We start from the raw sequence: 27,817 nt of genomic DNA on the forward strand, positions 1-27,817 counted from the left end.
CTTCCCCGCCGCCATTATCGATCATCTCTTCGTCTTGCCCCGTGTCATCATTGCCTGCCCCGTCGGCATCCTCAACATCGTCATCCTCATCTTCAATTATCCACCGAGTATAGCCATCCATGAAACCAGTCATGAGCAGGTGCGCTTCGACACGACCATCGACATGGGGGTCAAGCCAAACTATTCCTTTGCATTTTCGACACGGACATAAAACCTCTGTCAGGTTATTTTCCTTCATGTCCTGCACCGCCGACCGCAACCACCTTTCCACCATCGTTCCACTGACCATCGTCAACTCTGCACGGTAATAATAAACAAATTGATTATAAAAATGCGTGCATTCATCAAAGTCATACAAAAATTCGGCATGACCTTCCTTAAAAATAGGACATATATAGATCTAGAGTTTGCCCAGAATTCGCTGAAACGGAAATAAATAGACATTTCGGCAAAACATAGGCAACTCAAATGCACAATTTGGTGTCAACTCATGCCACACACACAATTTCCATAAAAATATCACACACACACATGCATAAACATATTTCCATTTTGTAAAAGCATGAAATATTAATCACACCTCTATCTCGAGATCGAGCACACGGTGGAGATGATGATGTAGGGAGGTCAAAAGTGCACAAAGCTCTTCTTGACAAAGAAAGATCTAGTTACACTAGTGCAGAACCGGGCAATAGCACCGGTTCGTAAGGCCCTTTAGTGCCGGTTCCATAACCGGCACTAAAGTGTGGTCACTAAAGCCCCCCCCCCTTTAGTACCGGTTCAGCACGAACCGGTGCTAAAGGGCAACCACGTGGCACGAGCCAGCTCCGGGGGCCAGGAGCCCTTTAGTACCGGTTGGTAACACCAACCGGTACTAAAAGGTTTGGGGGGGTTTTGGTTTTATGATTTCTTTTTCATTTAATTTTGTGTTTTCCATTTTAATTCTTTTTCGTTTGCTGGTATTTTACGATACTACACATTGTACATGTTATGCATATATATATATATAGAATTTCTAGTAGAACCAATCATATATATATATATATATCATCAATGTCTCACAAACCACCATATTAATTCACACATACACACATGTATAGCTATATACAATTTCTCCTACATATATGCATGTTGCCTTCGGAGCCAGTGGCATTAGCCTAATTGGTGCCTTTGGAGCACGATGACAATTGGAAGTGTGGTTCATGGGGGCGGTAGCGGGTAATAGTATTCTCCCTTCGGATTTATGACCTGGTCGAGCAAAAATCCCGCTTTTTCCTCTTGAAGTGCTTCTACGCGCTCCGTTTCTAGGAGCTTGTCCCGCACCTCTTTGAACTGCTAAGAAGGAGATCAATATGCATGTGTATTATTAGTTGTGTGACTAGATATCGATAATGGTGTAAAAATTGTGAATAGTGTTCTGACAAGCGTACCCATTCCTGTCTTAGAGATCTGCTCCTTTCGGATGCCATCATGCGAATGTTCTCGCAAACGCAGAATGCACACAGATCAGTCCCCTGCGCCTGCTTCAGGGCCTTTACGAGAATGGAATTTGATCAGATAATAATTAATCAAGCATGATAATTAAAGAGATGGCAGCTAGCTAGCTAGCTAGTACTACTTAATTACTTGCCTTGGGTCGAAACCATTGCAGCTTTTGTTTCCATTCGCCTTCCGTGACGCTGATGAACCTTGCCCAAGCCCTGCCCGCCGACATAGAAAATGAATAAAGGGGTTATTAAATAGTTCATATCATGAAATGACGAACTAAATAGGCCGAGATATATAGTTAATAATGATTGAAATTACCTGTTGACTATCCCAAACAAGATGTTATAGACAGCATTTTCCTTGAGTAGTGAGTCCAGTATTTCAACAGTTCCGGCGTCAACTTTAATGATACACAAGATCCAGTGATATTTGCATGCACACACGTTTTCATGTCTTAATTAAGCGGGCATATGTGTAAGCAAAAAACATGTAGCTAGCTAGTAGGCAAAAACAGAGAATTTGTAGTACAAGACAGTGTGACTCACTGGAAGTTGTAAGGAAGTAGTATATCTTCATTGTATTTGAGGCGCTTCAAGAACTCTAGCATGCTGTCCTCTACATTCTTTTCATGATGTTCATTTATTTTCCATGTGTATTCATTAACGGTGTTTGGGTCAATGAACCCAATGCCATAGTGTCCACATATTCTCATTTCATACATCTTCATCCTGCATAATACCACAGAAAAGACTATAGTGAGGATAATTACAGGTAATGATTGATCAAAAGGATCACTAAGCTAGCTTGAGACTTAAATTACAGAAAGAAATCACTTACAGACAATAGCAACTGACGATAGATTTGTCGAGTGCGTCTTGATTGTATAACTGAAACAGTTCAGAATACTCAACGGTCAGAGCTTTCTGATGGTAGTAATGATCCTTCTTGACTTGCACCATGAGGGACTCTCGATTGGATCTCTTGGTAATGTCCATGTACCATTGATGCAATTCATACATTCTTGTCGGGAGCTTCTTGACCTCTTCTGGCTTGACCAAAGGTTCGCCCCGGACAAATTTCCGTTTTATTTCCTCCTCTCTAAGCACAGGCATGGGCTCGATCTCGAGGAGTTGTCCAACAGTGATGTTGAGAATTTTAGCCTGCATTATATGCTCCTGGGTTATTACCACATCGCCCACCTCGGGAACGTAAACTTTTTGCCCACAATAATATTGGGCGCGCGTACTGTCACGTGTTGTTGGCACAACAAGTGGGGGGATCGATTGCGCCGCCTGTTCTCCCAGCTGGGCAACGGTTTTCCCGCATTTTTTGATAGCTTTACGTTGTTTGCTCGAGCTCGAGCTCGCCTCCTTCTGTAGACGTGCTCGATTTAACTTCCTGATGTGGCACTCATAGTCTGTGTCAACAGGCTTGGGAGCTGGTGGTTGAGCCATACGAATGAAGTGGTCAATCTTTTCCTCAGGCACTTTCTCCCTTGGCGGCGGTGGCGGTTTCGGTGCAAAATGGGCGTCCAATTCTGCCCGCACTATGGCATTGTTTTCCTCCTCGGTCTTGTCGTAAGCCCGCTGAGGAAGAGGAGTGATGCTTGGACCATATTTATATCGCTTGCCTCCGCCTGTACTTCCTGTACTACCTCGACTCGTACCGCTATGCACCATAGCTGCGGGGTGTCTCTTCTGCGATTGCTGAGGCGGCGGAGACGGCTGACCTGGCTGAGTTGGACGAGGAGGAGTGGCCTGAAGCTGTGCCGGACTTGGAGGAGGAGTGGCCTGAAGTTGTGCCGGACTTGGAGGAGGAGGGGACGTCTGACGCTGTGTCGGACTTGGAGGAGGAGTGGCCTGACACTTTGCCGGACTTGGAGGAGGAGGAGTGGCCTCACGCGTTGGTGGACTTGGAGGAGCGGGAGTCTGCTGACTCGGTGGCGGACTTCGATGAGGAGTCGGGTGACGCGGTGTCGGTGGCCTTCGAAAGACGATGCAATCCTTTCTCCATAGGATGACACGATGTATGGCCTCTCCCAATGTGTGCTCCTCGTCACCTCCAGGAATGTCAAGTTGTAGCCCCGAATATGGGTCCACCACCTCATCAACCAAGACACGAGCATAGCCCGCTGGAATCGGGTTGCAATGGAAGGTTGCCTCGGGGGGATTTGTATAAGCAACGGCGTCCGCCACCTTCATGGATATGTTCTTCATTTTGAAGTGTAGCTCACAGTTAGTGTTCTCCATGATGTCATCCACGGGGTATCTATCCAGCATTGCGTCGCCCGGGGCGGAACCCATGCTGCTTCTCGGCATGGATGGGGCGGTGCTATCCAATGTTGGACCATCTGCTATCTGCTGCAGCTGCTGAGACCCCTTTGCTGGCTAAGTGAGTCGATCTGCTCCTGCTGCTGCTGGAATTTGACTGCCAAGTCCGCGTGCACTGATTCTAGGCCTTGAAGGCGTTCATAGTCCAGCTTCCTCTGCTCCTCCTCCATCTTCCTCTTCTTCTCCTCCGCAATCTTCTTTCTCGCACGGGTTCTGTAGTCGGCGTTCCAGTCCGAAAACCCCTCATACCACGGAATAGCGCCCTTGCCTCGTGTTCTTCCCGGGTGTTCAGGATTTCCCAGGGCACGCGTAAGCTCGTCGTTCTCTCTGTTGGGCTGGAACACCCCCGATCGAGCCTCTTCTATTGCAACAAGTATCGCATCTTTGGCTCCGTTCAGACATGCCTTCTTCAAAACTTTGCCTGTCTTCGGGTCCAACTCCCCCCCATGCGCATAGAACCAAGTCCTGCACCTGGGGGCCAGCTCCTAGTAACTGGAGTGACACCTGCATCCTCCATCTTTTTCTCAGACTTATCCCACTTAGGCATTGCCACCGCGTAGCCACCTGGCCCCAGCTTATGGAATTTATCCTTTTTTCGGCATTCTTCTTGTTTATTCTCGACCGTTCCTTAGCTAATTCTGAATCCTTGAATTTCACGAAATCGTCCCAATTTGCACTTTGATTCTCTAGTGTTCCCTCGAATACTGGAGTCTTCCTTCCATCCTTGATGTACTTGTCCCATACACGATTCTTGTGGTTCTTGAATGCAATCGCCATCTTCCTAAGAGCGGCGTCCTTGACTTTCTCCACATCTGCATCTGTGAAATGATCTGGTAGGGTGAAATGTTCCATGAGAGTATCCCAAAGCAGACGTTTTTGTCTGTCGTCGACAAAAGTAACATTTGGACGTGGCTTTGCTGGCTCTCTCCATTCTTGAAGGGAGATTGGGAGTTGGTCCTTCACAAGAACTCCGCACTGACGAACGAACTTGTCCGCAATCTTCTTAGGCGCTAATGGTTCGCCATTAGGTCTGATTGCCTCGATATTGTACTTTACGCCCTCCTTCAACTTTTTGTTCGGGCCTCGTTTCGTCCTGTTGCCTGAAGATTTGCTTGATCCGGATGGCTGAAAGAAGAAAGATCGATTCGTTAATATATCTTCAACTCATTTAAAACATGTGATGATCATCAGATGCCTGCTTATATAAATATATATACCTCGCCGGTCTTTGTTGTTGCAAGATCAACATTTTCTTCGTCATCATCATAATCGTAGTTCATGACTTCATCAATTCGGTCGTTGCGATCGAATATCATATCACCCTCTCCGGTGTTGTTTAGAAATTCGGAGCCGTCATAATCTTCTTCATTCTGATCATCATCTGGCCCGCGAGGATGGCGTATCATATCGAACAGGGTCTGTTATCCCTCTCTGCCGGTATTGTCCGCCATAGCTTTTAACTAATCCAAAAGAAATATAACACAATTTAGTATTCAAATTACATCGTCTCGAATAATAGATATAATCTCGAATACACGTCTCGAATAATAGATATAATCTCGAATACATCGTCTCAAATAATAGATATAATCTCGAATACATCATCTCGAATAATAGATATAATATTGAATACATCACTGGCTAGGTAGCTAATAAAGATCGAATACTACAGAAGAATCTAGGACACTCGCGGTTCCTGCGGCGCGTGCGGTGGACACCCAAAGAGAAGGAACCCTCACAAGATCATAGCTGAAGTGAGATCCCTGAAGAAACTGCCAGGTATTGGAGAACCTGCCGCCCTCTAATGCAACCATGTAGCGATGGACGTGCTCGTCCTCCTCCCTGACACGGCGACGTACCACCTCCGGCGGGGCCGGCTCCCTCCGCACCGAAAGTGGCCCACGCGAACGCCACCAAACGAGATCAGGGTCGACGACGGGACCCGGGGCCGGGTTCCTCATCAAGCGGCGCGCCCCTCCAGGCAGCACCTCCCAGTGCCAGCCCGGCGGAGCCCAGTCCCGGACATGGGTGAGCCGGACGTCGTCGCAGACGTGTCGACGGCGAGGATGCGGGCCAGGCATCGTCGAGAACAAATACTAGCTATATGCCCGCAAAAAGTGACATTTTTTTAATGATTGGATTGTGATAACTGAAATTCTATATGCAAATTCTAACAATTTGACATTAATCTAATTCATCTAACTAAAACAAATTCTAAAATTTCTAACATTTCTATATATATATATAACTAACATTTCTATAACATTTCTAATATTTCTATAACTAAAAAATAGGAAAATTGCTAACATTTCTATAAATACTTCTATAACTAAAAAACAGAAAAAAAAAATTATAACATTTCTATAACATTTCTAATATTTCTACAACTAAAAAACAGAAAATATTTCTCACATTTCTATAGATATTTTAATAACTAAAAAACAGAAAAATTTCTATAACAAAAAAACTAATGTGTGTGTGTGTGGACATGGCGGCCGGGGCAGGAGCTCACCGGCGAGGCGCGGCGACGGGGGGCGGCGACGGGGACGGAGACGGGCAGTGACGACGGGGATGGGGACGGGCCGGCGACGACAGGGACGGGGACGGGCTGGGCGGGGATGACGGAATGATGGGGCTGGGCGCGGCGACGGGGATGGGGACGGGGCGCGGCGACGGGGACGACGGGGACAGGGACGGCCGGGGCGGCGACGGCGACGGGGAAAGCGACGGACGGCGACGGGGATGGCGACGGGGGGGCGACAGGGGCGGCGGCGACGGGGCAGAGGAGAAAGAAGTAGAGGGAGAGATGAGAAACTGAATTTTTTTGAAGTGCTTTCTTATATAGAACACCCCTTTAGTACCGGTTGGAGCCACCAACCGGTACTAAAGGTATGTTTTGGCCATGCCAAGCGGCGGGAAGCGCCCCCCCCCCCTTTAGAGCCACGACCCGGTACTAAAGGGTGTGCGCTGCTAGGCGAGGGGCGGAGAAGTTTAGTCCCACCTTGCTAGTTGAGGAGCGCCAAGACCAATTTACAAGCCCCGGCGCGGGCACTGCATTGAGCTACTCTCAAAAGCAGGCCTTCTGGGCCTACCTCTCCTAATCTGCCTGTGGGCCTACTAGGCTTGCGGGCCTGCATCCTGGCCCAACTACATGTTGGGTTGCTAGTCGTATGCAGGCCGCTTTGTCCCTGTAGGTGGGCTTTTTTATTTTTGGTTTATTTATTTTTGAGTTGTTTTTTGCTGTATTTAGAGTTTCTTTGTGAATATTTTTTCTTTAGGTACAAAAAATTACAAACTTTCTGTTAGTGCCGGTAGTTTTCAAATTTGAATAGTTTAAATTTTGAATTATTTGAAATTTGTGTGAATCACTAGTTTGTGAATAACTTAACTTTGAAAATAGATTTATCAATGATTCTTTTTTCTTCTATTTAATATTAGTGTGTTTTATCATTATTTTCAATTTCAGGGTCATTTAGCTGAAAAATTCAGTAAAGGCATGAAAGAATTTGTTTGCACATAAAATTTCTTCGCGTTTCAAATGCCAAAACACATAACTACCCTAACTATTACAGAGATTCCCTTCTGGGTGTGAAACACAGAAGAAAGTGATGATAGTGAAGCCGATCACATCCCAGATCTTTGGGTGTGAAACTTTTTCTTTGTGTGTGTCCCTTTGCGTCGTAACCATGGAAAATCTTCATCATTTAACGGGATGCTCGGGTCAATATTCACTGTGAATGGAGCAATTTCATCAAACTTTTCATAATCTTCTGACTTGTCTGTCTTGTCATCCACTCCCATGATGTTTCTCTTCCCAGAAAGAACTATGTGCCGCTTTGGCTCATCGTACGATGCATTTGCTTCCTTATCTTTTCTTTTTCTTGGCTTGGTAGACATGTCCTTCACATAGAAAACATGTGCCACATCATTGGCTAGGACGAATGGTTCGTCTGCATACGCAAGATTGTTGAGATCCACTGTTGTCATTCCGTACTGCGGGTCTTCCGTTACCCCGCCTCGTGTCATATTGACCCATTTGCACCGAAACAAAGGGACCTTCAAACCACGTCGATAGTCAAGTTCCCATATATCTTGTATATAACCATAATATGTTTCATTTCCCGTCTTGGTTTCTGCATCAAAGTGGACACCACTGTTTTGGTTGGTGCTCTTCTTATCTTGGGCGATCGTGCAAAATGTATTACCATTTATCTCGTACCCTTTGAAAGTCATTATATTCGAAGATGGTAACTGGGACAGCAAGTACAGGTCATCTTCAATAGAGGTGTCATGCATGGTACGTGTCTGCAACCAGCTGGCGAAACTCCTGGTTTGTTCACATGTAATCCAGTCATCAGACCGCTCCGGGTGTTTGGAGCGTAGCAAATTCTTGTGTTCATCCATATACGGAGCCACCAAGGCGGAATTCTGTAGAACTATGTAGTGTGCTTCAGTGAGAGAATGTCCATCCATACATATTATTTGTTCCCCTCCTAGCGTGCCTTTTCCATCCAGTCTACCCTTATGCCGCGATTCAAGAACACCAATCGGCTTAAGGTCAGGAATAAAGTCAGTACAAAACTCAATGACCTCCTCATTTTGATGGCCCTTGGAGATGCTTCCTTCTGGCCTAGCACGGTTATGAACATATTTCTTTAAGACTCCCATGAACCTATCAAAGGGGAACATATTGTGTAGAAATACAGGACCCAAAACGTTAATCTCTTCACATAGGTGAACTAGGACGTGCGTCATGATGTTGAAGAAGGATGGTGGGAACACCAACTCGCAACTGACAAGACATTGCACCAAATCATTCTCTAACCTTGGTATGATTTCTGGATCGATTACCTTTTGAGAGATTGCATTGAGAAATGCACATAGCTTCACAATGGCTAATCGAACGTTTTCCGATAGAAGCCCCCTCAATGCAACCAGAAGCAGTTGCGTCATAATCACATGGCAGTCATGAGACTTTAGGTTCTGGAACTTTTTCTCTACCATGTTTATTATTCCCTTTATATTCGACGAGAAGCCAGACGGTACCTTAATACTAAGCAGGCATTCAAAGAAGATTTCCTTCTCTTCTTTGGTAAGAGCGTAGCTTGCATGACCCTGATGTATGCCGTCTTTTCCGTGCATACGTTGCTGGTCCTCCCGTGCCTCAGGTGTATCTTTTGTCTTCCCATACACGCCCAAGAAGCCAAGCAGGGTCACACAAAGATTCTTCGTCATGTGCATCACGTCGATTGCGGAGCGGACCTCTATGTCTTTCCAATAGGGCAGATCCCAAAATATAGATTTCTTCTTCCACATGGGTGCGCGTCCGTCAGCGTCATTCGGAACAGGTTGTCCACCAGGACCCTTTCCAAAGACCACCTTCAAATCCTTGACCATATCATGTACATCAGCACCAGTACGGTGGCGAGGCTTCGTCCGGTGATCCGCCTCACCTTTGAAATGCTTACCTTTCTTTCTTACGGGATGCCTGCTCGGAAGAAATCGATGATGTCCCAGGTACACATTCTTCTTACAATTAGCCAAATATATACTGTCGGTATCGTCCAAACAGTGCGTGCATGCGCGGTATCCCTTATTTGTCTGTCCTGAAAGGTTACTGAGAGCAGGCCAATCATTGATGGTCACGAACAGCAACGCCTTTAGGTCAAATTCTTCCCCCTTGTGCTCATCCCAAGCACGTACACCTGTTCCTTTCCACAGTTGTAAGAGTTCTTCAACTAATGGCCTTAGGTACACATCAATGTCGTTGCCGGGTTGCTTAGGGCCTTGGATGAGCACTGGCATCATAATGAACTTCCGCTTCATGCACAACCAAGGAGGAAGGTTACACAAACATAGAGTCACAGGCCAGGTGCTATGGTTGCTGCTCTGCTCCCCAAAAGGATTAATGCCATCTGCGCTTAGACCAAACCATACGCTCCTTGCGTCATCTGCAAACTCCTTCCCGTACTTTCTTTCGATTTTTCTCCACTGCGACCCGTCAGCGGGTACTCTCAACTTTCCGTCTTCCTTACGGTCTTCTCTGTGCCATCGCATCGCCTTGGCATGCTCTTTGTTTAGGAACAAACGTTTCAACCGTGGTATTATAGGATCATACCACATCACCTTGGCAGGAATCTTCTTCCTGGGGCGCTCGCCCTCGACATCACCAGGGTCATCGCGGCTGATCTTATAGCGCAATGCACCGCATACCGGGCAAGCGTTCAAATCCTCATACTCACCGCGGTAGAGGATGCAATCATTAGGGCATGCATGTATCTTCTGCACCTCTAACCCTAGAGGGCAGACAGCCTTCTTTGCTTCGTACGTACTCTCGAGCAATTCGTTGTCCTTTGGAAGCATATTCTTTATCATTACCAGCAACTTTCCAAATCCCTTGTCAGATACAGCATTCTCTGCCTTCCATTGCAGCAATTCCAGTGTGGTGCCCAGCTTTTTCTTGTCACCTACGCAATTCGGGCACAACAATTTTTTGTGATCCTCTAACATGCGCTGCAACTTCTTCTTCTCCAAATCACTTGTGCAGTTTCTCTTTGCATCGGCAATGGCCCGACCTAGATCATCAACGGGCTCATCTGATGCCTCTTCTTCAGCTTCTTCCCGCATTGCCGGCTCAGCTTCTTCCCGCATTACCGGCTCATCTTCATCCCCCATTGTTGTATCATCGTATTCAGGGAACCCATGGCCAGGATAGCTGTCGTCGTCCTCTTCTTCTTTATTGTCTTCCATCATAACCCCTCTTTCTCCGTGCTTGGTCCAAACATTATAGTGGGGCATGAAACCGGACTTAAACAGGTGGACGTGAATGGTTCTTGACGAAGAGTAATTGTAACCATTCTTACAGCCAACACATGGACAAGGCATAAAACCATCCGCCCGCGTGTTTGCCTCAACCGCAAGCAGAAAAGTATGCACGCCCTCAACGAACTGGGGAGAGCATCGGTCATCGTACATCCATTGCCGGCTCATCTTCATTACACAACACCGAATAGACCAAATTAATACAAGTTCATACATAAAGTTCATACATAAAGTTCATACAACACTTAAATGCAACAAACAAATAACTCTCTAGCTAAAGCATTTAAATGCAACAACAAATGCGATCAAGATCGCAACTAAGGTAACAATTGATCCAACAGCATAATGATACCAAGCCTCACTATCGATGGCATATTTTCTAATCTTTCTAATCTTCAAGCGCATTTTCTCCATCTTGATCTTGTGATCATCGACGACATCGGCAACATGCAACTCCAATTCCATCTTCTCCCCCTCAATTCTTTTCAATTTTTCTTTCAAGTACTCGTTTTCTCTTTCAACTAAATTTAACCTCTCGACAATAGGGTCGGTTGGAATTTCCGGTTCACATACCTCCTAGAAAAAATATCTATGTCAATTTGATGGGCATAATTTGTCATAAACACGAAATGCAACTAGTTTTAAAATAGAATATATATATATACCACATCCGAATCATAACAAGGACAAGGGCCGACGGGGATGGATATCAAAACCATGGCACTATATGTATAACAAACAACGTACGGGTAAGATAATTATACGAGTAACTATATATCCAAATCACACAAACATCAATTTTTATATAAAATTTCATGAACAAGAGGCTCACCACAAGGTGGTGCCGGCGACGGGACGGTGCGGGCGATCGACGGTGGTTACGACGGAGATTTAGAAGGCACTAAGTAAACCACACCTACATATGCAAACTAAGTGTTATTTTTGACCTCAAATTGCATATAAATCAAATACTAGCACATATATATATTTCCTCCCAAATTACTAAACTCACAAATTAATCACTATATAAAGCATTGCAAGAGCTAATCTAGCAATGAGAGATGAAAGGACAAAGTTGCTAACCTTTGTGATCATTTGAATGGATGGGGGCCTTCAAATCTTGACAAATTTTGGGCAAAATGTGTGATGAGCTCGAGAGGAAGAGGGGAAGAACAGAGAGGAGAGGGGAAAGGGGAAGAACAGAGCGAGCTCGGGTGGACGAAGGGTTTATGTAGGACGACCTTTAGTACCGGTTCGTGCCAAGAACCGGTACTAAAGGGGCTGGAGGAGCCCCAGTCTGACAACATCCTGCCACCACTCTCATTAGTACCGGCTCGTGGCACGAACTGGTGCTAAAGGTTCGCCACGAACCGGTACTAATGAGAGCGACCCAGCTAGCCGTTGGAACCGGCACTAATGTATACATTAGTGCCGGCTCAAATTCAAACCGGCACTAATGTGCTTCACGTATGACCCTTTTTCTACTAGTGTTAGGGGGCAAATAGGTCACTTAACTAAATGCTACATCTACCTAGCTAGCTAATTTGGGAGGAGACAACTTCAACTAGTGGAGGGGGAGGAAAAAGAGAAAGGAGATGAATTAATGGAGGTGGTGTAGTTATAGCTAGGAGTAATGAAGAGAGAGAAAGGTAGGTAGAAGAGGGAGAGTAATGGGGGGAGAAGTATTGAGGAAGAAGAAGAGTGAGAGAGGGAGGATGTGGGAGGTAGGGGAAAGGGAGGAGAGGAGATGGGGAGGGGGAGGGGAAAAAGGTGGTGGGTGCTGCGTCTTAGCAGTAGCGCGGGAGAAAAAGCGCGCTGCTACTAAGAGCGTAGCAGCAGCGCGCTTTCCTGTCACGCGCTACTGCTTAACGGGCCAACCCTGTGCACAATTTCAAAATTAGCAGCAGCGAGGTGACAAAAAAGCGCGCTACTACTATGTAATTAGCAGTAGCGCGCTTCCTGGCGCCGCGCTACTGGTAAACTTATGTCGTTGTGTACTATCGGTGGATTTTTGTAGCAGCGCGGTTTAAGGGTCACGCGCTACTGCTAAGTTTGCACCAGTAGCGAGCTTTCCATACCCGCGCTACTACTACTTAGCAGTAGCACCTCTTTTTGTGCCGCGCTGCTGCTAAGATTCTGTGTATAAGGTTTTCCCTAGTAGTGCAAGGCTACACACAAGTCGAAGGTATGGACTATGGTGAGACATATGCTCCCGTTGCTAGACTTGAGTCCATTCGCATCTTACTTGCTTATGCTAATCACCATGATATCACCTTGTACCAAATGGACATTAAAAGTGCTTTTCTAAATGGTGAAATTGAGGAGGAAGTTTATGTTAAGAAACCTCCCGGCTTTGTCAATCCTAAGAAACCTAATCATGTCTACAAACTTCACAAAGCCCTGTATGGTCTTAAACAAGCTCCTAGAGCATGGTATAAATGCTTGACCAAGTTCCTTATTGAAAAAGGCTTTGAAATTGGAAAATTTGATTCTACTCTTTTTACTAAAAGGGTTAATGGAGAACTATTTGTGTGCCAAATTTATGTTGATGATATCATATTTGGTTCAACTAACCCTCATTTTAGTGAGAAGTTTGGAAAGCTAATGTCGGAGAAGTTTGAGATGTCTATGATGAGTGGACTCAAGTTCTTTCTCGGTTTGCAAATCAAGCAAACTAAGGAATGTACCTTTGCCTCTCAAACGAAGTACACCAAGGACTTATTCAATAAGTTCAATATTCAAGAATGCAAAGGTATGACTACACCCATGCCTACTAGTGGACATCTTGATTTGACCAAAGATGGTGAACCGGTTGATCAAAAAGTTTACCGCTCAATGATTGGTTCATTACTATATCTATGTGCCTCTCGTCCCGACATTATGCTAAGTGTGTGCATGTGTGCACGATATCAAGCTGCTCCTAAAGAATGTCATCTTAAGGCTGTGAAAAGGATAGTGAGATACCTAATCCATACACCAAATTTTGGCATTTGGTATCCTAAGAGGTCCTCTTTTGATCTTGTTGGCTACTCCAATTCGGACTATGCCGGAGACAAGGTTGATAGAAAGTCCACTTCAGGTACTTGTCAATTTCTTGGTAGATCTCTTGTGTCTTGGTCCTCCAAGAAACAAAACTCGGTATCCTTATCCACCGCCGAAGCAGAATATATTGCCGCTAGTTCATGTTGTGCTCAATTACTTTGGATGACCCAAACTCTTAAAGATTATGGAATATATGTGAAACATGTTCCATTGCTGTGTGACAATGAAAGTGCTATTAAGATTGCTCACAATCCCGTGCAACATTCTCGAACTAAGCATATTGAAGTTCGTCATCATTTCATTCGAGATCATGTTGCTAAGGGTGACATAAATCTTAAGCATGTTCGCACCGATAAGCAATTAGCGGATATATTCACTAAACCACTTGATGAGAAAGTGTTTTGCAGGTTAAGAGGAGAATTGAACATCATTGATGCTTCAAACTTGGAGTAGAACTCCATTTGATACATGCAAGGCATGAGCCTATGACTAATCCTTGATATTTCTCTTATGATGCTATTCATATGTCTTGGATATATTTGCACCTTGCATGTTATCTAACCCGTGTAGGTACTTGGATGAATCTAAGTCTATGAGATTGCAACACACTCACATCTTGAGCAATTTCTATATCACCAAGTCTCTACACAATGGTGGTTGAAGATAAGGAAGCACGAAACCTTTCAGACATATCCTTTGACAAATTCTATGTTGAGTTTCATGATTGTCATGTTGGATACACAAGTGCTCTTCCTTGCGAAAACTAACCCATGTAGGTAGATGAACTCAAAATCCAAGTGGTGCTCCCAACTCTTGATGAACTACATCAACCTTGAGCAACCCACACAAGTTCAACTACATGATCAAGATCAACACCACCACCCAAGGTATGTTATTCCATCTTAGAGAAGCTTTACTCCAAGTCATGAGTCAAAGCAACTCGACAAGATGTGAATACATCAAGATGCTTAAACGAAAAATGGAAACCCCATTTTGAGCTTAAACGATGAGTATGACCTATGATCAAGTGATCTCACTTGACTCCTAAGTCGATATACTCTAACATAGGTGACTTTGTCACCGCCCAACTCTAGATGAAGTTCTCTTGTGTTCTTTTCTGTGCTCTTGCATTTGTCTCATGCATATTAAACTTTATCTAGATCTTTTAGTTTCTTTTCCTTCTTTTTTTTGTTCTGCATTCTCTGCATCCAATTCATTGCAAATCTTTCAGTTAATTCCTTGCAAATCCTTGTTAGATCTTATTCGTCTAGTGAGCTGAGGTGACAAGTGGTTTCACTTTGATGAACTCGGTCACACCGGTTTGTTTTCTTCGGCCCAACCGAAATCTTTCGGTGTCACCGAAGCACACAACTTGGTGTCACTGATTCCACCACAGGAAAACCAGCTTGCCACTTATTCCTGATTTCTGTTTGCTCCAGCTCCACTCAATGATTCTTGTCCTCTACTAGCATCATATTAGACATGCTGCTTTGCTCTGTGACTCAAGGATCAACCCATTTGTATCCCATGTCTAGAAGAGCCCTTCTTGGAAATTGATGTCAAAGGGGGAGAGAGAGATCACATCAAAGCTTAATCTTTCCTATAGGGGGAGAAAGAGAGAATACTCAGGGGGAGAGAGTTTCTCAACAAGGAGAAAGTGATATCATCAAAGGCCCCAGATGCTTGGTGTTCAAGAGGAGAGAAGTCACATGTCTTTAAGAGGGGAAAGACATGTTTGTTTGCTTGCATTAGCTCAAGCTCTGTTGTTTCTTTTCTGTTGCTCTGTTTTTCTGTTCCCTATCTTCTCCCAATATCCCATGTTAGATTCAGGGGGAGCAAGACATCTAAGGGAAGAAAATCTCTGATTTCTTTGCATATCTTTACCTTTGGGGACATGTCTATATCCAATGCGGTACTTAGTACTCACTCTACATGTCATCCCAATCTTGGTTCTCTTGTGGTTTCTCTTGTTTTCTCTGGTCAGTAGGTGTATCTGTGTTATCTAACCTTGTTTACACAGGTTCATCCCTTCCTAAGCCAACTCAAGACCACAAGGTAAGTATATGCATCACAATCATGTGAATGATAAGTTCTTGCTGATGTACATACTGTTTGCAAGAAGGACTCATGAGCATGAAGGTACATTTCTCCTGTTCACATCATTTGCTGTGATGCATATAGCCAAGATACATGTAACACATTGCTTACTCTGTCATGCTTATGCATTCACATGCTCCTATATTCAATATTCACATGATTGCATACATGTAGGGGGAGCCTATGCATGTTACATGTCTTTCCAAAGCTTTACTTGCTATTCTCTATATCTTTATCTAAAGCTTTGATGTATGTTGTCATCAATTACCAAAAAGGGGGAGATTGAAAGCACAAGTGCTCCCTGGGTGGTTTTGGTAATTAATGTCAACATATCTCTTGTTGGACTAACACTTTTACCTAGTATGTTTCAGATAAGTTCAACAATGGAGTGGCATGGACTAGAGGATGTGGAACCCCTTCAAGATGCTAAGGGAAAAGGATTGGCTCAAGCTTCAAGATCAAGACTCTACATTTTCTATTTTAGTGATTCAAGATCACATTGAGTCTATAGGAAAAGCCAATACTATCAAGAGGGGATGAGGTGTTGCTTAATGGCTTGCTTGCTCAAAGTGCTTAGTGATATGCTCCAAAACCCTCAACTACCTTCCCACATCCATATATGACCTAAACCAAAAGTCAAACTCGGCCCCACCGATTCTTTCTATCCGGCGCCACCGAGTTTCAGATGTCATAGCCACTGCCACAAACCCTAGGCAAATCGGTTTCACCGATATGGATCTCGGGCTCACCGAGATGGGATTGTAATCTCTCTGTGTATGTCCATTACCAAAATCGGTCTCACCGAGATTGAGCAATCGGTACTACCGAGATTACAATGCAAACTTTCTGGTTAGCTTATTACCAAAATCGGTCCCACCGAGTTTGTGTAATCGGTCTCACCGAGTTTGCCTGACCAACTCTCTGGTTAGCTTATTACCAAAATCGGTCTCACCGAGTTTGTGTAATCGGTCTCACCGAGATTACGTTATGCCCTAACCCTAACCATATCGGTCCTACCGAGTTGCATGTCGGTCCCACCGAAAATCCTAACGGTCACTAGGTTTGCTGAATCGGTCCGACCGAGTTTGACTATTCGGTCCCACCGAGTTTGGCAAATTGTGTGTAACGGTTAGATTTTGTGTGGAGGCTATATATACCCCTCCACCTCCTCTTCATTCGTGGAGAGAGCCATCAGAACATGCCTACACTTACAATACACATATTCTGAGAGAGAACCACCTACTCATGTGTTGAGCTCAAGATATTCCATTCCAACCATATGAATCTTGATCTCTAGCCTTCCCAAGTTGCTTTCCACTCAAATCTTCTTTCCACCAAATCCAAATCATGTGAGAGAGAGTTAAGTGTTGGGGAGACTATCATTTGAAGCACAAGAGCAAGGAGTTCATCATCAACACACCATTTGTTACTTTTTGGAGAGTGGTGTCTCCTAGATTGGCTAGGTGTCACTTGGGAGTCTCCGACAAGATTGTGGAGTTGAACCAAGGAGTTTGTAAGGGCAAGGAGATCGCTACTTCGTGAAGATCTACCGCTAGTGAGGCAAGTCCTTCGTGGGCGACGGCCATGGTGGGATAGACAAGGTTGCTTCTTCGTGGACCCTTCGTGGGTGGAGCCCTCCGTGGACTCGCGCAACCGTTACCCTTCGTGGGTTGAAGTCTCCATCAACGTGGATGTACAATAGCACCACCTATCGGAACCACGACAAAACATCCGTGTCTCCAATTGCGTTTGAATACTCCAAACCCTTCCCCTTACATTCTTGCAAGTTGTATGCTTTACTTTCCGCTGCTCATATACTCTCGCATGCTTGCTTGATATGTATTGTGTTTGTTAAACTTGTGCTAAAACTCCACTTAAACTTAAAGATATTAAAAACTACAACTTTTGGTACTTAGTATCTAAGCACCCCCCTCTAGACACCTCTTCTCGATCCTTTCACAATGCCCAAAAGAGTGGATCTTTTTCCTCATTGAATCATTAACATGGTCAGTTTACCAAAACTGTAGTAACTCCATGGGCAAGCTGGGCAGTGAGAGGCAAGGCTATTCATGAGAATATATTTCAGAGTCCATCATCAGTTTACTCTTTTAGTGGAAGTTTTTTTGGCAGATTTGGAGATCGTACACGAACGAACTCAACACCCAGTAAGGGTCCAACATGCTCCATCGGCCCCTCCAAGATGGATACCCCTCCCTAACATATGATGAAGATTAACGTTGATGCACCTGTTTCGAGAAGCGATAATAGAGGAGTGGTCGCAGCTATCTGTCGGTTTTTTTTGCGGAAAAACTTCCAATCTATTCATCGTCAATCATGGCAGTACAACGAATACCAGAAATAAAAATTACATCCAGATTCGTATTTATGATGGCATATATCAGGGTTCTTCAGTGCTTGCTTGTTTTGGAGTATTTGACCCTGCCACTCTTGAATCTTTGTCCGAGAAGCCTCTCTCTAGCGGGTGACCTCCAACTCCGATTCTGTCTTTATTTCGTCAGATTGCCTGCATGTGATTAATACCATCAACAAGGGTAGCTGCCTCAATTATTTCTTTGTCCTCATGGAGACCCATCAACGATAAAGAGATTTCAGCGAAATTCGTTTCATACATGATGGACATGCATCAAATACACATGCTCATAATCTAGCTCGCAATTTTACTGTTGTTAGATATGGTCGTTTCATGTGGCTTCTGAATTCACTATATCCCTTTTCTGTCGAATAATAAAAGCGAGTTAGATTTTTCCTAATAAAAAATAAATAAATACATAAAATTCCGGACCTGCCCTAACGAAACAAAAAACAGCCAATAGGCACCCCCACCCATCATCTCATCATCAATCAAGAAAAAAAGGAAAATAAACCAACCGCTGCTTGTCCAAGCTTCATACTCCGTATGTCCCATATATTACCAGATAACGCACGCACTCGTCTCCTGGTGTTATCCGAGGAGACGCCACCGAACCCTAGATCCGCCGCCGCCGAACCGAGCTGATGCCGCCGCGGCGCAAGATTTCGCTGCTCTCTCCGGAAGCCGTGCCGCCGCCGGCTCGGCGGCCGCGCCGCATGAGTCCGCGGCTCTCTCCGGCCGCCGAAGCGCAGACATCGCAGCTGACGACGCCGGGAGATCGAAGGGGGCTCTTCTCGTGCTTGTACAGCGGCGAGTGCGACGAGCCCCCTGACTTCTGTCTCAAATTCGATCTCATGGAGACCATCCCCGACTATTACGAGGAGGCGATCGACCGGCTGCCCATCGAAGACCTGCCAGCGGACGCCGCCGACAAGCTGATGACATCCATGGGCAGATCCGCCCTCTCCCTCGGCCTCCTCGACCCCGCCTCCAACATCATCCTCAACACCATCGCCCTCCTCCGGCGCGACTTCCCGGATCCGCCTCTGCACGGCACGAGGAGGTCCAGCAGGCTGGCGCGACCCAGCCGGCACACTACTCTCTCCCGCAGAGACACCTGGGCCAGAGTTGCTGGGGCATCCTACCTCGCTCTCCGCAGCTTCATGGTGAGCTACTTCGGATGCCTTAGTGAAGAACAGGCCACACGCTACCTCCACTGGGCACGCGGTGATCTCGTCCGGGCCGTCCTGCTGGTCGAGCACGATCTGTACAATGCCGAGCTTCCGATCCCCAACCCGGCCTCCCAAAGGACGCAAGCCGCCCTCAAGTGTGCCGCAATCTATGTGTCGCACCCTGCGCCTGATGTCCTTGTGCGGCTCCAGGCGTCGCCCCTGCCCCAACAGTGGCTTGACGCCGCCGCCCCGTTCCTCAAGCCGCAAGGGCGCAAGCTCACCCTCGATGATGTTGAGCTCATCGTGCGTATGCTGCGCCACCAGGACGGTGCCCCCCTTGATCTCCAGGTCAAGTTGCTGCCAGACAGTGGTGAACTCACCGTTTACTATCGCAACTTCAATCCAGACGAAGCACATCTATCAACCCACAACACAAACTCTGTGAATCATGGAGGTAACTTCTCCCTGGTCACCTACAAGGTTGAGCGACATGGAGACCGCTTGGCATCCCTATTCCCCCAGTCCCCCCGGGACAGGAGATCCATGATATCATCTTGTTTGGAAGATGCTGAGAAAGCCTATCGAAGGGGCGGTCTGGTGGAGAGTTGCTGTGGCGATGCCTGCGAATACACCGAGTCTCTCAGGATGCGGCTTCACAGCACGATCCACGCCATCTATCTAAAAGTGTTCACCATGCTGCCGCGCTCTATGCGGCTCATCCGCGACATCTTGTTCGCTGGCCACTGCTATGGCCCCATGGACCCTGTCTCCAACATCATTGTCAACTCCATTTGGCACAGCATTGTCTACCCGCTACCCTTGACCGAAATCGAAGAGTATCACATCATCGACGCCCTATCTATGCTTCGCGTGGAGGTCCGTTCCTTGGAAGGCCTCATCACCCTTGTCCGAGGAAACTTTGATTCTGGCTGCTCGACGCAGCAGGTGATGGAGCACCTCTCCTTGAAATGCTGTGACCTTTCCCAGGAGACGCACACCTTGCAGCAGTTTGCTGCCGCAGCCGCAGCCGCTCGACACCCACAACATGCTGCACTAGGGTCATTCCTTGCGTCCCTGACGCCCAATGTGCTGTATGACCTACGGCGTTTATTGACGACTGGCACCAATGGTGTGATCTCTCCTGAATCTCTTGGCCAAATAGAGCAGTTCCTCCGATATAAAGCAGTGACGTTGGATCCCGAACCTCGCAAGGTGTCCGAATTGTGCGAGGAGGCTAAGGTGACTCTGCAAAGAATGAAGTCATATTATGACAGCATGAGCTTGTACCTTTGCTCTAAGCTTGAACAACTGCTGCAGAAATATGCCTCTGAGCATCCTCTGGTACGTGGCTTTGCTTTTATTCATCCTTGTTTACTTGGTACATATTCATTACATCTCATTGTCAGCTGCTTCATTTGACATTGATGTTGCTTGTTTTAGGAACCAAAATATGTGCTAACTGTTATCTGTGGTATGGTGGCTGGTTCCGAGTCCTTAGACAGGGAGTGCTACCACGTCAATTTTGTGGCTGCTTCCAAATCAAGGACTGCTGGTAACAAACTCTTCTTCGCTGAACTCAATTGGTCGTGTCCTGGTGAGCAGGCAAAACCAGATTTCTGCTGCCCTCTACCCCTGATACATACTGGTAAGTCCATATTCCTTCCAAGTAGCATGAGCAGCCATCTAGGTTTAAAACATTAGAGAGACACCCCCCCCCCCCCCCCCCCCCCCCCCCCCCCCCCCCTGGTTTCATTGAAGATCCTTTTGATTTCAATTAACGGCTTTTCGTCTTACAATCCTAAGATGCTTGTTTGTTTCATCCAATCATAGAGATAGCTCCCATAAAGAATAACTTATTTAGGAGCACTGAGTTGGTGCTCAGCCACCAACAGGTCATCCATCAGTGCCAAGTACTCAGCCACCAGCTCATCCACAAAGAAATCCAGCTTTTTCTGTACCCTATGAACAGACACCCCACGTGGCCTCTCTATCACCACCTTCCACTCAACCTTCTCTAGTCACCTTGTTTATCATATTTTGCATACACCCAGGGATGCTGCTTCACATTCCACTTCACACCATTGTCTAGACTGTGCATTAGGCTCTAGTATGTTACCTACTTGAGTCACTGTTCCTAGAGTCCTTCTGTGATCACACTTCAGTTATTTTTTGTGTGCACCAGACTAGCAGGTATTCTATATCTCCCATACAGAAGACCTTATGTAGGGTACTGCATGCACATTCACTGCCTTCTCTCTTTTCTGCATTCTGCTCCTCGCGTTTTAATTGGTACACCATTTTCCATATATGCAAGATGATACAGCAAATTAGTGGCTATGCATACACTCACTATCGACAAACTTGTGAATCAGCCACCCAGGCAATCAGCATTTATTTGTAAAAATTAGTTCATGTCCATTCAGATTTTGCAGTCAACATTATGAACTTTACAAGCAGGAAAATACATCATCCCATGAATAATTAATTTAAGTATAAACTGAAGAGTCCATTGAGTGGTTTTTAATTTTGGCAAACACGATGGCCCTGCAATTGTTTGACGATATTCAGCTTCTACTCTCCATTCTGGCCCCTTATCCATATCAGCAAGCACCTCCTCCTCTCCCAGCAGTCATCTCCTTCCCACTACATCGACTGCACCATGCCTCTCCTTGACCACAGCAGGAATCAACTACCCCTCACTGTCTGCGTACTATGTTTCACCACATCAGATGACCTTAGCAGCATGTCAAGAAGCCGAGTATCTGAACCCAATTTGCTATGCATATTGCTCCCTTTTAAGTACCGAGAAAGTCACCCTTCGATAGCTACCCCATTTAAAATGTGTATTCTTCTGGATTTGCAACCCAGTTTACAGTTCTGCCGCGATTGTACACCTGTTTATCATCTCGAATGGTGATGTATGAGTTACAGTAATCTCTAATCTACATCCTTTCCGCAATAGAAGCCACAAACACATGGAACAGAAAACAAATGTAAGGACATATCTGCACCAATCTCAGGTCACATTTCTTCCGTTGAAACGGCCATGCGCTCATACTCATGTAGACATTTACCCGCAAAATTGCAAGATTTAAATACACCTCTGAATTCTGGTACATATCATGTGCATAGGATATGTTATAGATTAGTACCGCTTCGATGTAGCAATTTTGACATAAATTGAACATTTATGTCCTCTTGTTGCTGATCGTCTGTAAAAAAGGACTAAACATCTTAAGATTCTTTTGAGATACACTTTCTCTACGTTCCAAAGTGTACTTCTAACCTTCTTTTTCCTTGTCAAGAACTGCTGTTTAAATTTGTCATTGTTTTCTATTGCATACCATTGGTCCGGTGAGTGAAACCAACGCAAATAGACATCATTTGCCAAGCCTTTCACTTTGAAGAATCGCTGAGCTGTCTTGTTGTGATTGATACAATAATAAATCAATTTTGGTTTTGGTGACAGGCCGTTGCTACTATGGAAAGGGAACCGCGAGGAAGATTGTGTATCCAGATTCAGTAGACTTTCTTGAGTGTGATCATGATATTACCGCCGATGGAACTGAGCACACGGACGGGATGCTGGACGTGGATTTAATGTTCGATTTTAGGAGTGACGCCCAGTTTGCAGACGATATGATGGAGTACTGTGAGCATCAAAAAAAGTTGTTGCAGGAGGGCGATGAGTATTAACCTTATTAGGCCTGATGTAGAAATACTTACTCCCTCTAATCCATATTAATTGTCGCCAGACTTAGTACGACTTTTAGGGCGATGAGTATTAATTTCAAGAGCGGGAGGAACTAGTATTAGGTCTTGAACCTTATTAAGCCTGATGTAGAAATATTACTCCCTCGGATTCCATATTAATTGTCACCAGCTTAGTAACAACTTTTGCACTTAAAGTTATACTAAGTCGGCGATAATTAATATGGATCGAAGGGAGTAGTAAATCAAGCTTGTTATAATATTGCTGTATTTTGTATTCCGTCTTGCCTGAACCTTTGTTGTTATCTGCCACTATGTAATCACCCGAGAAATTTGTTTGGTCATCAGAGGTTCAGTTTATTTCCTTTCGTCCGTAACAGATTTCTACTCCTTCTGTAAACAAATATTAGTGACACAAAACGCCTTATATTTGCGTACAGAGGGAGTACCAAATTTGTTGGACGGTGCGCCCTGTCCAAAGAGTAGAACACCCCGGCCGCATGCTTCTTGAATGATTAGTTAGGGGCCACTCACATTTGTGTGATATAAAAAAGTATATAAGCATAAATAAATATACAGGTTTATTTATCAATGCGTAGGGATCTTAAGATTTCATTCGGAGGATCCTTAAAAATGGCAGCAGCCACGTCCGACTAGGGCCCACCATTAGTCATCGTGCTGATCACTTCGATGCTACTATTTGAGTTTACGTCAGTTTTGGTGCACATATCTTAGCATCGTCGCTTCTGTAGTTAGAGCATCAAAACCCTATGAACTTCCCGACAGCTATGAACTTCCCAGTAGTGTCCCTGAGAACATCGCCATTCAGCAGTATTTCTGATTTTTTGTTCCATTCATGTCCAAGCGCGCCCGTGCATGCGTCCTTTGATTATGTCACTAGGTGGCAAAACTGCTAGTATCATGAAACTTTGTACTCTTTCATATCCAAAAATGGTTATGTTATTCTCAAGCTTACATTCAGAAGAAACTTTGATGAGGAATGATGAAGCTCTGGTTTGAACTTGAAGAAATTGCCAAGAGCATCTCTTTTACCGACTCTAGTGAATTTTCTTATCCGGCAACATGAAAGTTCAAGCCAATAGCTCTCTTTATGCGATCATCAACTTTAGAGGGGTTGTTCCTGCCTTTCCTGCCATCTGATTGGAAATTAGTAGCCCCCGCTCCCCAAGAATTCATGATTTGAGTAAAATATTGGACACCCCTCGCGTCATCTCCTCCAGGGTGACGGGCTCAACCCCTAGCGCCCGCTGCCGCTACCCCCTCCTCCCTCCCCTCTCCCATCGCCGTCCCTAGAGGTGGCCGCCGGGAAAGCCTATGCGTCGCCAGTGAAGGGGATGGCGGGGATTTGGCGTTCGGCACCCGTGGCGCGGTTGTCTGTAGGGCCAGTGCACGGCAGCACGATATTTTTCTCCTATGGATGCTCCTCCCGGCGGCGCTCCGTGACATTGCAGGGATGGCGGACTCGGTAGGGGTGTGACCGATCTATGATGCAAGGGCTCAAAGAAGCGGCTCCTGGCACGACGCTAGTGGCGTAGCCTTTGTAGGGAAGAAAACTAGTTCTGCAAGGCTGCGTGTAGGCCTAAAAAGTGATTAACTTCTTTTCTTGAGAAAATAGTGGTCAGATTTTTCTTTGAGGGGTATCAAGCCACATGAAGTGAAATACAAAAAGGATCATGGGGTTGGACCAGCCAAACATGTCGCCCCTGAACAAGAGAATGAGAAAACTCGGCTAACCTATTGGAGTCACCCTCTCGCAATATCATTCACATTCTGCTTTGAATCTGATGCAGCAATGAAACTTTTTATGTGTTCGTAGGGAGTATTTTTTGGGACGGAGGGAGTATTTTGTTTTCAATCAATTTTTTTTAGAAAACAGAGGGGAAAACGTTGTGGGCCGGCGTGCAGTAACGAGCCCGTGCCACACACACGGAGGGGGGAGTGGGCCTACGCAAGATTACCGCTGGCCCACTTTGCTCGATCGAACTAGCTCCAAAAAAACAAAAGCTCGATCGAACCCTAACAAATAGGGGGTCACTCGCAAGACTTCTCTCCCGTCGTCCATCCCTCAACTCCGGCGGCGGCCGCCACCAAGTCAGATCCTCCCTCTCCGGCGGCGGATTTCTCTCTGCGGCGGCCAGTACGGTAGCTATTTTTCTTGCCCAGCCCGCGCGGATCTAGTTTATGTGTTGGTTACTTTTCGTTCGTTGCCCCTGCCCCCTGCGTGGCCGTGGGAGTAACTGGTTGGTTGGTAGTACAACTCCTGTCATTCATAGCGGCTTCACACAATCTGTTCGATGCTTTGCTGCATTTATTACACTCAATTCACTGTGAGCATTTATGGCTTTGCCGGAGCCAGCTTTGGGCTGAATTTGTCTAGCACGAGTAGTCAGTCGTCTTCCTGAGATCTTATTGACTCTGATTGAATGCTGCATCCACTGTTTTAGATGTCGAGCAAGAGCAAGAAAGGATCTCCTCTGAGCAGGAAAAGATATCTTGCCGAGTCTGGCGAAAGTTCCAAGCCAAAAAAGAGTAGGCGGGGCCCCGATCCCTTGGACACCATTAGGTTTCGTCCACTAAAAGATGGACCGATGATTACTGCAGATCTGGTGGAATTTTATACACGTCAGTTTGGTCAGGTGAGCGTTTTCTTTTTATTCTTTATTATCAATATATGTACTATGAATGGACGTTGTAATGCGCTAACGCTTTAATTTTGTAGGATCTTTTCATGAAAGTGAATAAGAAGGAACGCTATATTGATGTGCGGTTTGCCGACAAGGAGTCTGCGGACAGTGTTGAACGAAATTTTCAACTTCCTTGGCAGATGCCTCCTTTCGACATGGTTTTGACAAATACCATTGATGGGTCTCAGATAATTAGTAAGTCCCCTGGTTTCTCAATAGATACCACAAGGCTGTTTTAAATGCTGCAGCTAAGATTTGTTAAATTAGAATTCTGCACATGCACTACATCAAATAAGCTTGTTTTTACGCTAACGGCTAAGGGTCTCATACTTTTCAACGGCTAGTTCTGTATTCAATTGCACATGCCTGGTACATCAGAGCTGCTTAGGCCTTGGTGTTAGTCATGTTTTTAGCATAAGAAGAGTGAAGTGATGTGTATCATGCAAAACTGATGTTATCGTTTCCTGGAATCTTTTGTTTTTGTCCTTGCCGCAAACTTTGCTTGAGGCGATAAACAAAATCAAATTTTGAAGCATTCTTCACCTACCGTTTATAATGCACACAAAGAAATTTCACTGGTGACCAAGAATTATTTCGTTGTACATGAAAAAAAATTCAACTTTGTAGTCATAAAAGTAACCAACCTTATAATGTAAAAAAAGAAGAAGCAAATACAACCTTATAGCAGCATCCCCAAAAGAATCTAATAAGTGCTAGTAGCTTATAAAGTTATCTTAGGAAATCAAAATGATCTACATTCCTAACAGTGATTTGACGTTCATGCTCGTACAGGATCAGTACATGATACATATTTGAAAATTTTATAATGCTACTATAGTCGAGCATTAGGCTATTTGCTACATAATTGGCATTTGTCCATGATGATGGTGCATGTATTCCGCAACATGCAGGTCTGATGGTTTTTTTTTCCTTGGTTTAATTTGATTCTGCAATATTTTATCTTGAAGCATGCCACTGTAAAATGTAAATTCAAGTACTTCGAAATATGCCATTGCGTACCATTTTAGAATATTTGCAAGAAATATGTACATATCTGATTTCGTGATTTTCAGAGACAAAAATGCCCTTGACCAACCTTATCAGCTACTCATGATCCCTATCTTTCTCTCTGGTGCGCTCAAAGGATTGTGGTAATGATTAATAAATAATGCTAACACGGTCATGATGTTATGCAGCCCCTGGAGAAGTTAAAATGTACCAGCCTCCCCGTGATCTTGATCATGATAATACACAGGTAGGTACATGGTACCATTTTCTCTCATTCAAAATGGGCATTTTCTATCATTGGCCGAAGCTTTATCTCTGTTTTTGTTTCTCTGCAGCCAAGTGTTCCCCTGTGTTGGAACAACCCACACCCTGTTATATTTGAATTTCCTGAGAAGAAGGATGAAGCGGCTGATGATGCAAGTCCAGCGGCTGATGAGTCAAGTCCAGCGGCTGATTTGCCTCCTCGGGTGCAGAAGCCTAAAAGTACCAAGCCACGTCGTCAGCCTCGGGTGATAGCCAAGTATCCTCCAACTGCTCAGCCACCTCCTCCATCTTCACGCCCTCCCTTCCGTGAACCTAAGTGGCCGACTCCACCTCCACATATTACTGCATGACCTACATTCTGTAGTAGTACTACACCCTACGGGGCAATTATATTTGGATGTAGGCATTCGAGGCATTTGCATTGAATTGACTTCAATGCTAATTTTTGTATTTGGATGTTCATTGACTTAGAAATTAGAATCTAAGGGGAGCAACAACTTCAATTCTTGTTTGGATGGACAAAACGTAGAATTAGAAAGTTTCGCAAATATGCACAATTCTTTGCTGCACATGTTTCAAAATGAAATCCGCACAACATGTGCATCTATTTGAATGATTATATATTACAAAAAGTTACAAAACATGCAAATAATATTGAAAATGTCCACGACATAGAAATGGCCTGACAAATTTGTGTAACAGCAACAATAATGTGGTAGACTTGGCATCAACTTAAGGGCAATTCCAACACGGAACCAAGCCACCCTTGAACGGCCTGTCTGAACCTTTTTTGTCATCCAACATAGT

At 45.1% G+C, this 27,817-nt stretch overlaps 2 protein-coding genes across 2 annotated transcripts; both read left to right on the top strand.

Moving 5' to 3' along the window:
• The first annotated feature begins 18,690 nt into the window (after positions 1-18,690).
• Positions 18,691-23,377, top strand: LOC125506923. The gene is made up of 3 exons (XM_048671631.1): positions 18,691-20,663; positions 20,763-20,967; positions 22,792-23,377. The coding sequence occupies exons 1-3, from the start codon at positions 18,795-18,797 to the stop codon at positions 23,016-23,018; spliced, it is 2,301 nt and encodes a 766-aa protein (XP_048527588.1). The 5' UTR covers positions 18,691-18,794; the 3' UTR covers positions 23,019-23,377.
• Positions 23,378-25,055: 1,678 nt separating this feature from the next.
• LOC125555435 lies at positions 25,056-27,500 on the top strand. The gene is made up of 5 exons (XM_048718394.1): positions 25,056-25,196; positions 25,499-25,690; positions 25,774-25,933; positions 26,935-26,993; positions 27,082-27,500. The coding sequence occupies exons 2-5, from the start codon at positions 25,499-25,501 to the stop codon at positions 27,358-27,360; spliced, it is 690 nt and encodes a 229-aa protein (XP_048574351.1). The 5' UTR covers positions 25,056-25,196; the 3' UTR covers positions 27,361-27,500.
• Positions 27,501-27,817: the final 317 nt, after the last annotated feature.

The sequence above is a fragment of the Triticum urartu genome, chromosome 5 (assembly GCF_003073215.2).
Source record: "Triticum urartu cultivar G1812 chromosome 5, Tu2.1, whole genome shotgun sequence".
NCBI classification, from domain to species: Eukaryota; Viridiplantae; Streptophyta; class Magnoliopsida; order Poales; family Poaceae; genus Triticum; species Triticum urartu.

Coding starts and splice junctions, on each gene's coding strand:
- LOC125506923 (XM_048671631.1), top strand. CDS start 18,795: ATGCCGCCGCGGCGCAAGATTTCGCTGCTCTCTCCGGAAGCCGTGCCG. Junction 20,664..20,762: donor ATGCCTCTGAGCATCCTCTG/GTACGTGGCTTT, acceptor TGCTTGTTTTAG/GAACCAAAATATGTGCTAAC. Junction 20,968..22,791: donor TCTACCCCTGATACATACTG/GTAAGTCCATAT, acceptor TTTTGGTGACAG/GCCGTTGCTACTATGGAAAG.
- LOC125555435 (XM_048718394.1), top strand. CDS start 25,499: ATGTCGAGCAAGAGCAAGAAAGGATCTCCTCTGAGCAGGAAAAGATAT. Junction 25,691..25,773: donor ATACACGTCAGTTTGGTCAG/GTGAGCGTTTTC, acceptor TTAATTTTGTAG/GATCTTTTCATGAAAGTGAA. Junction 26,994..27,081: donor TTGATCATGATAATACACAG/GTAGGTACATGG, acceptor GTTTCTCTGCAG/CCAAGTGTTCCCCTGTGTTG.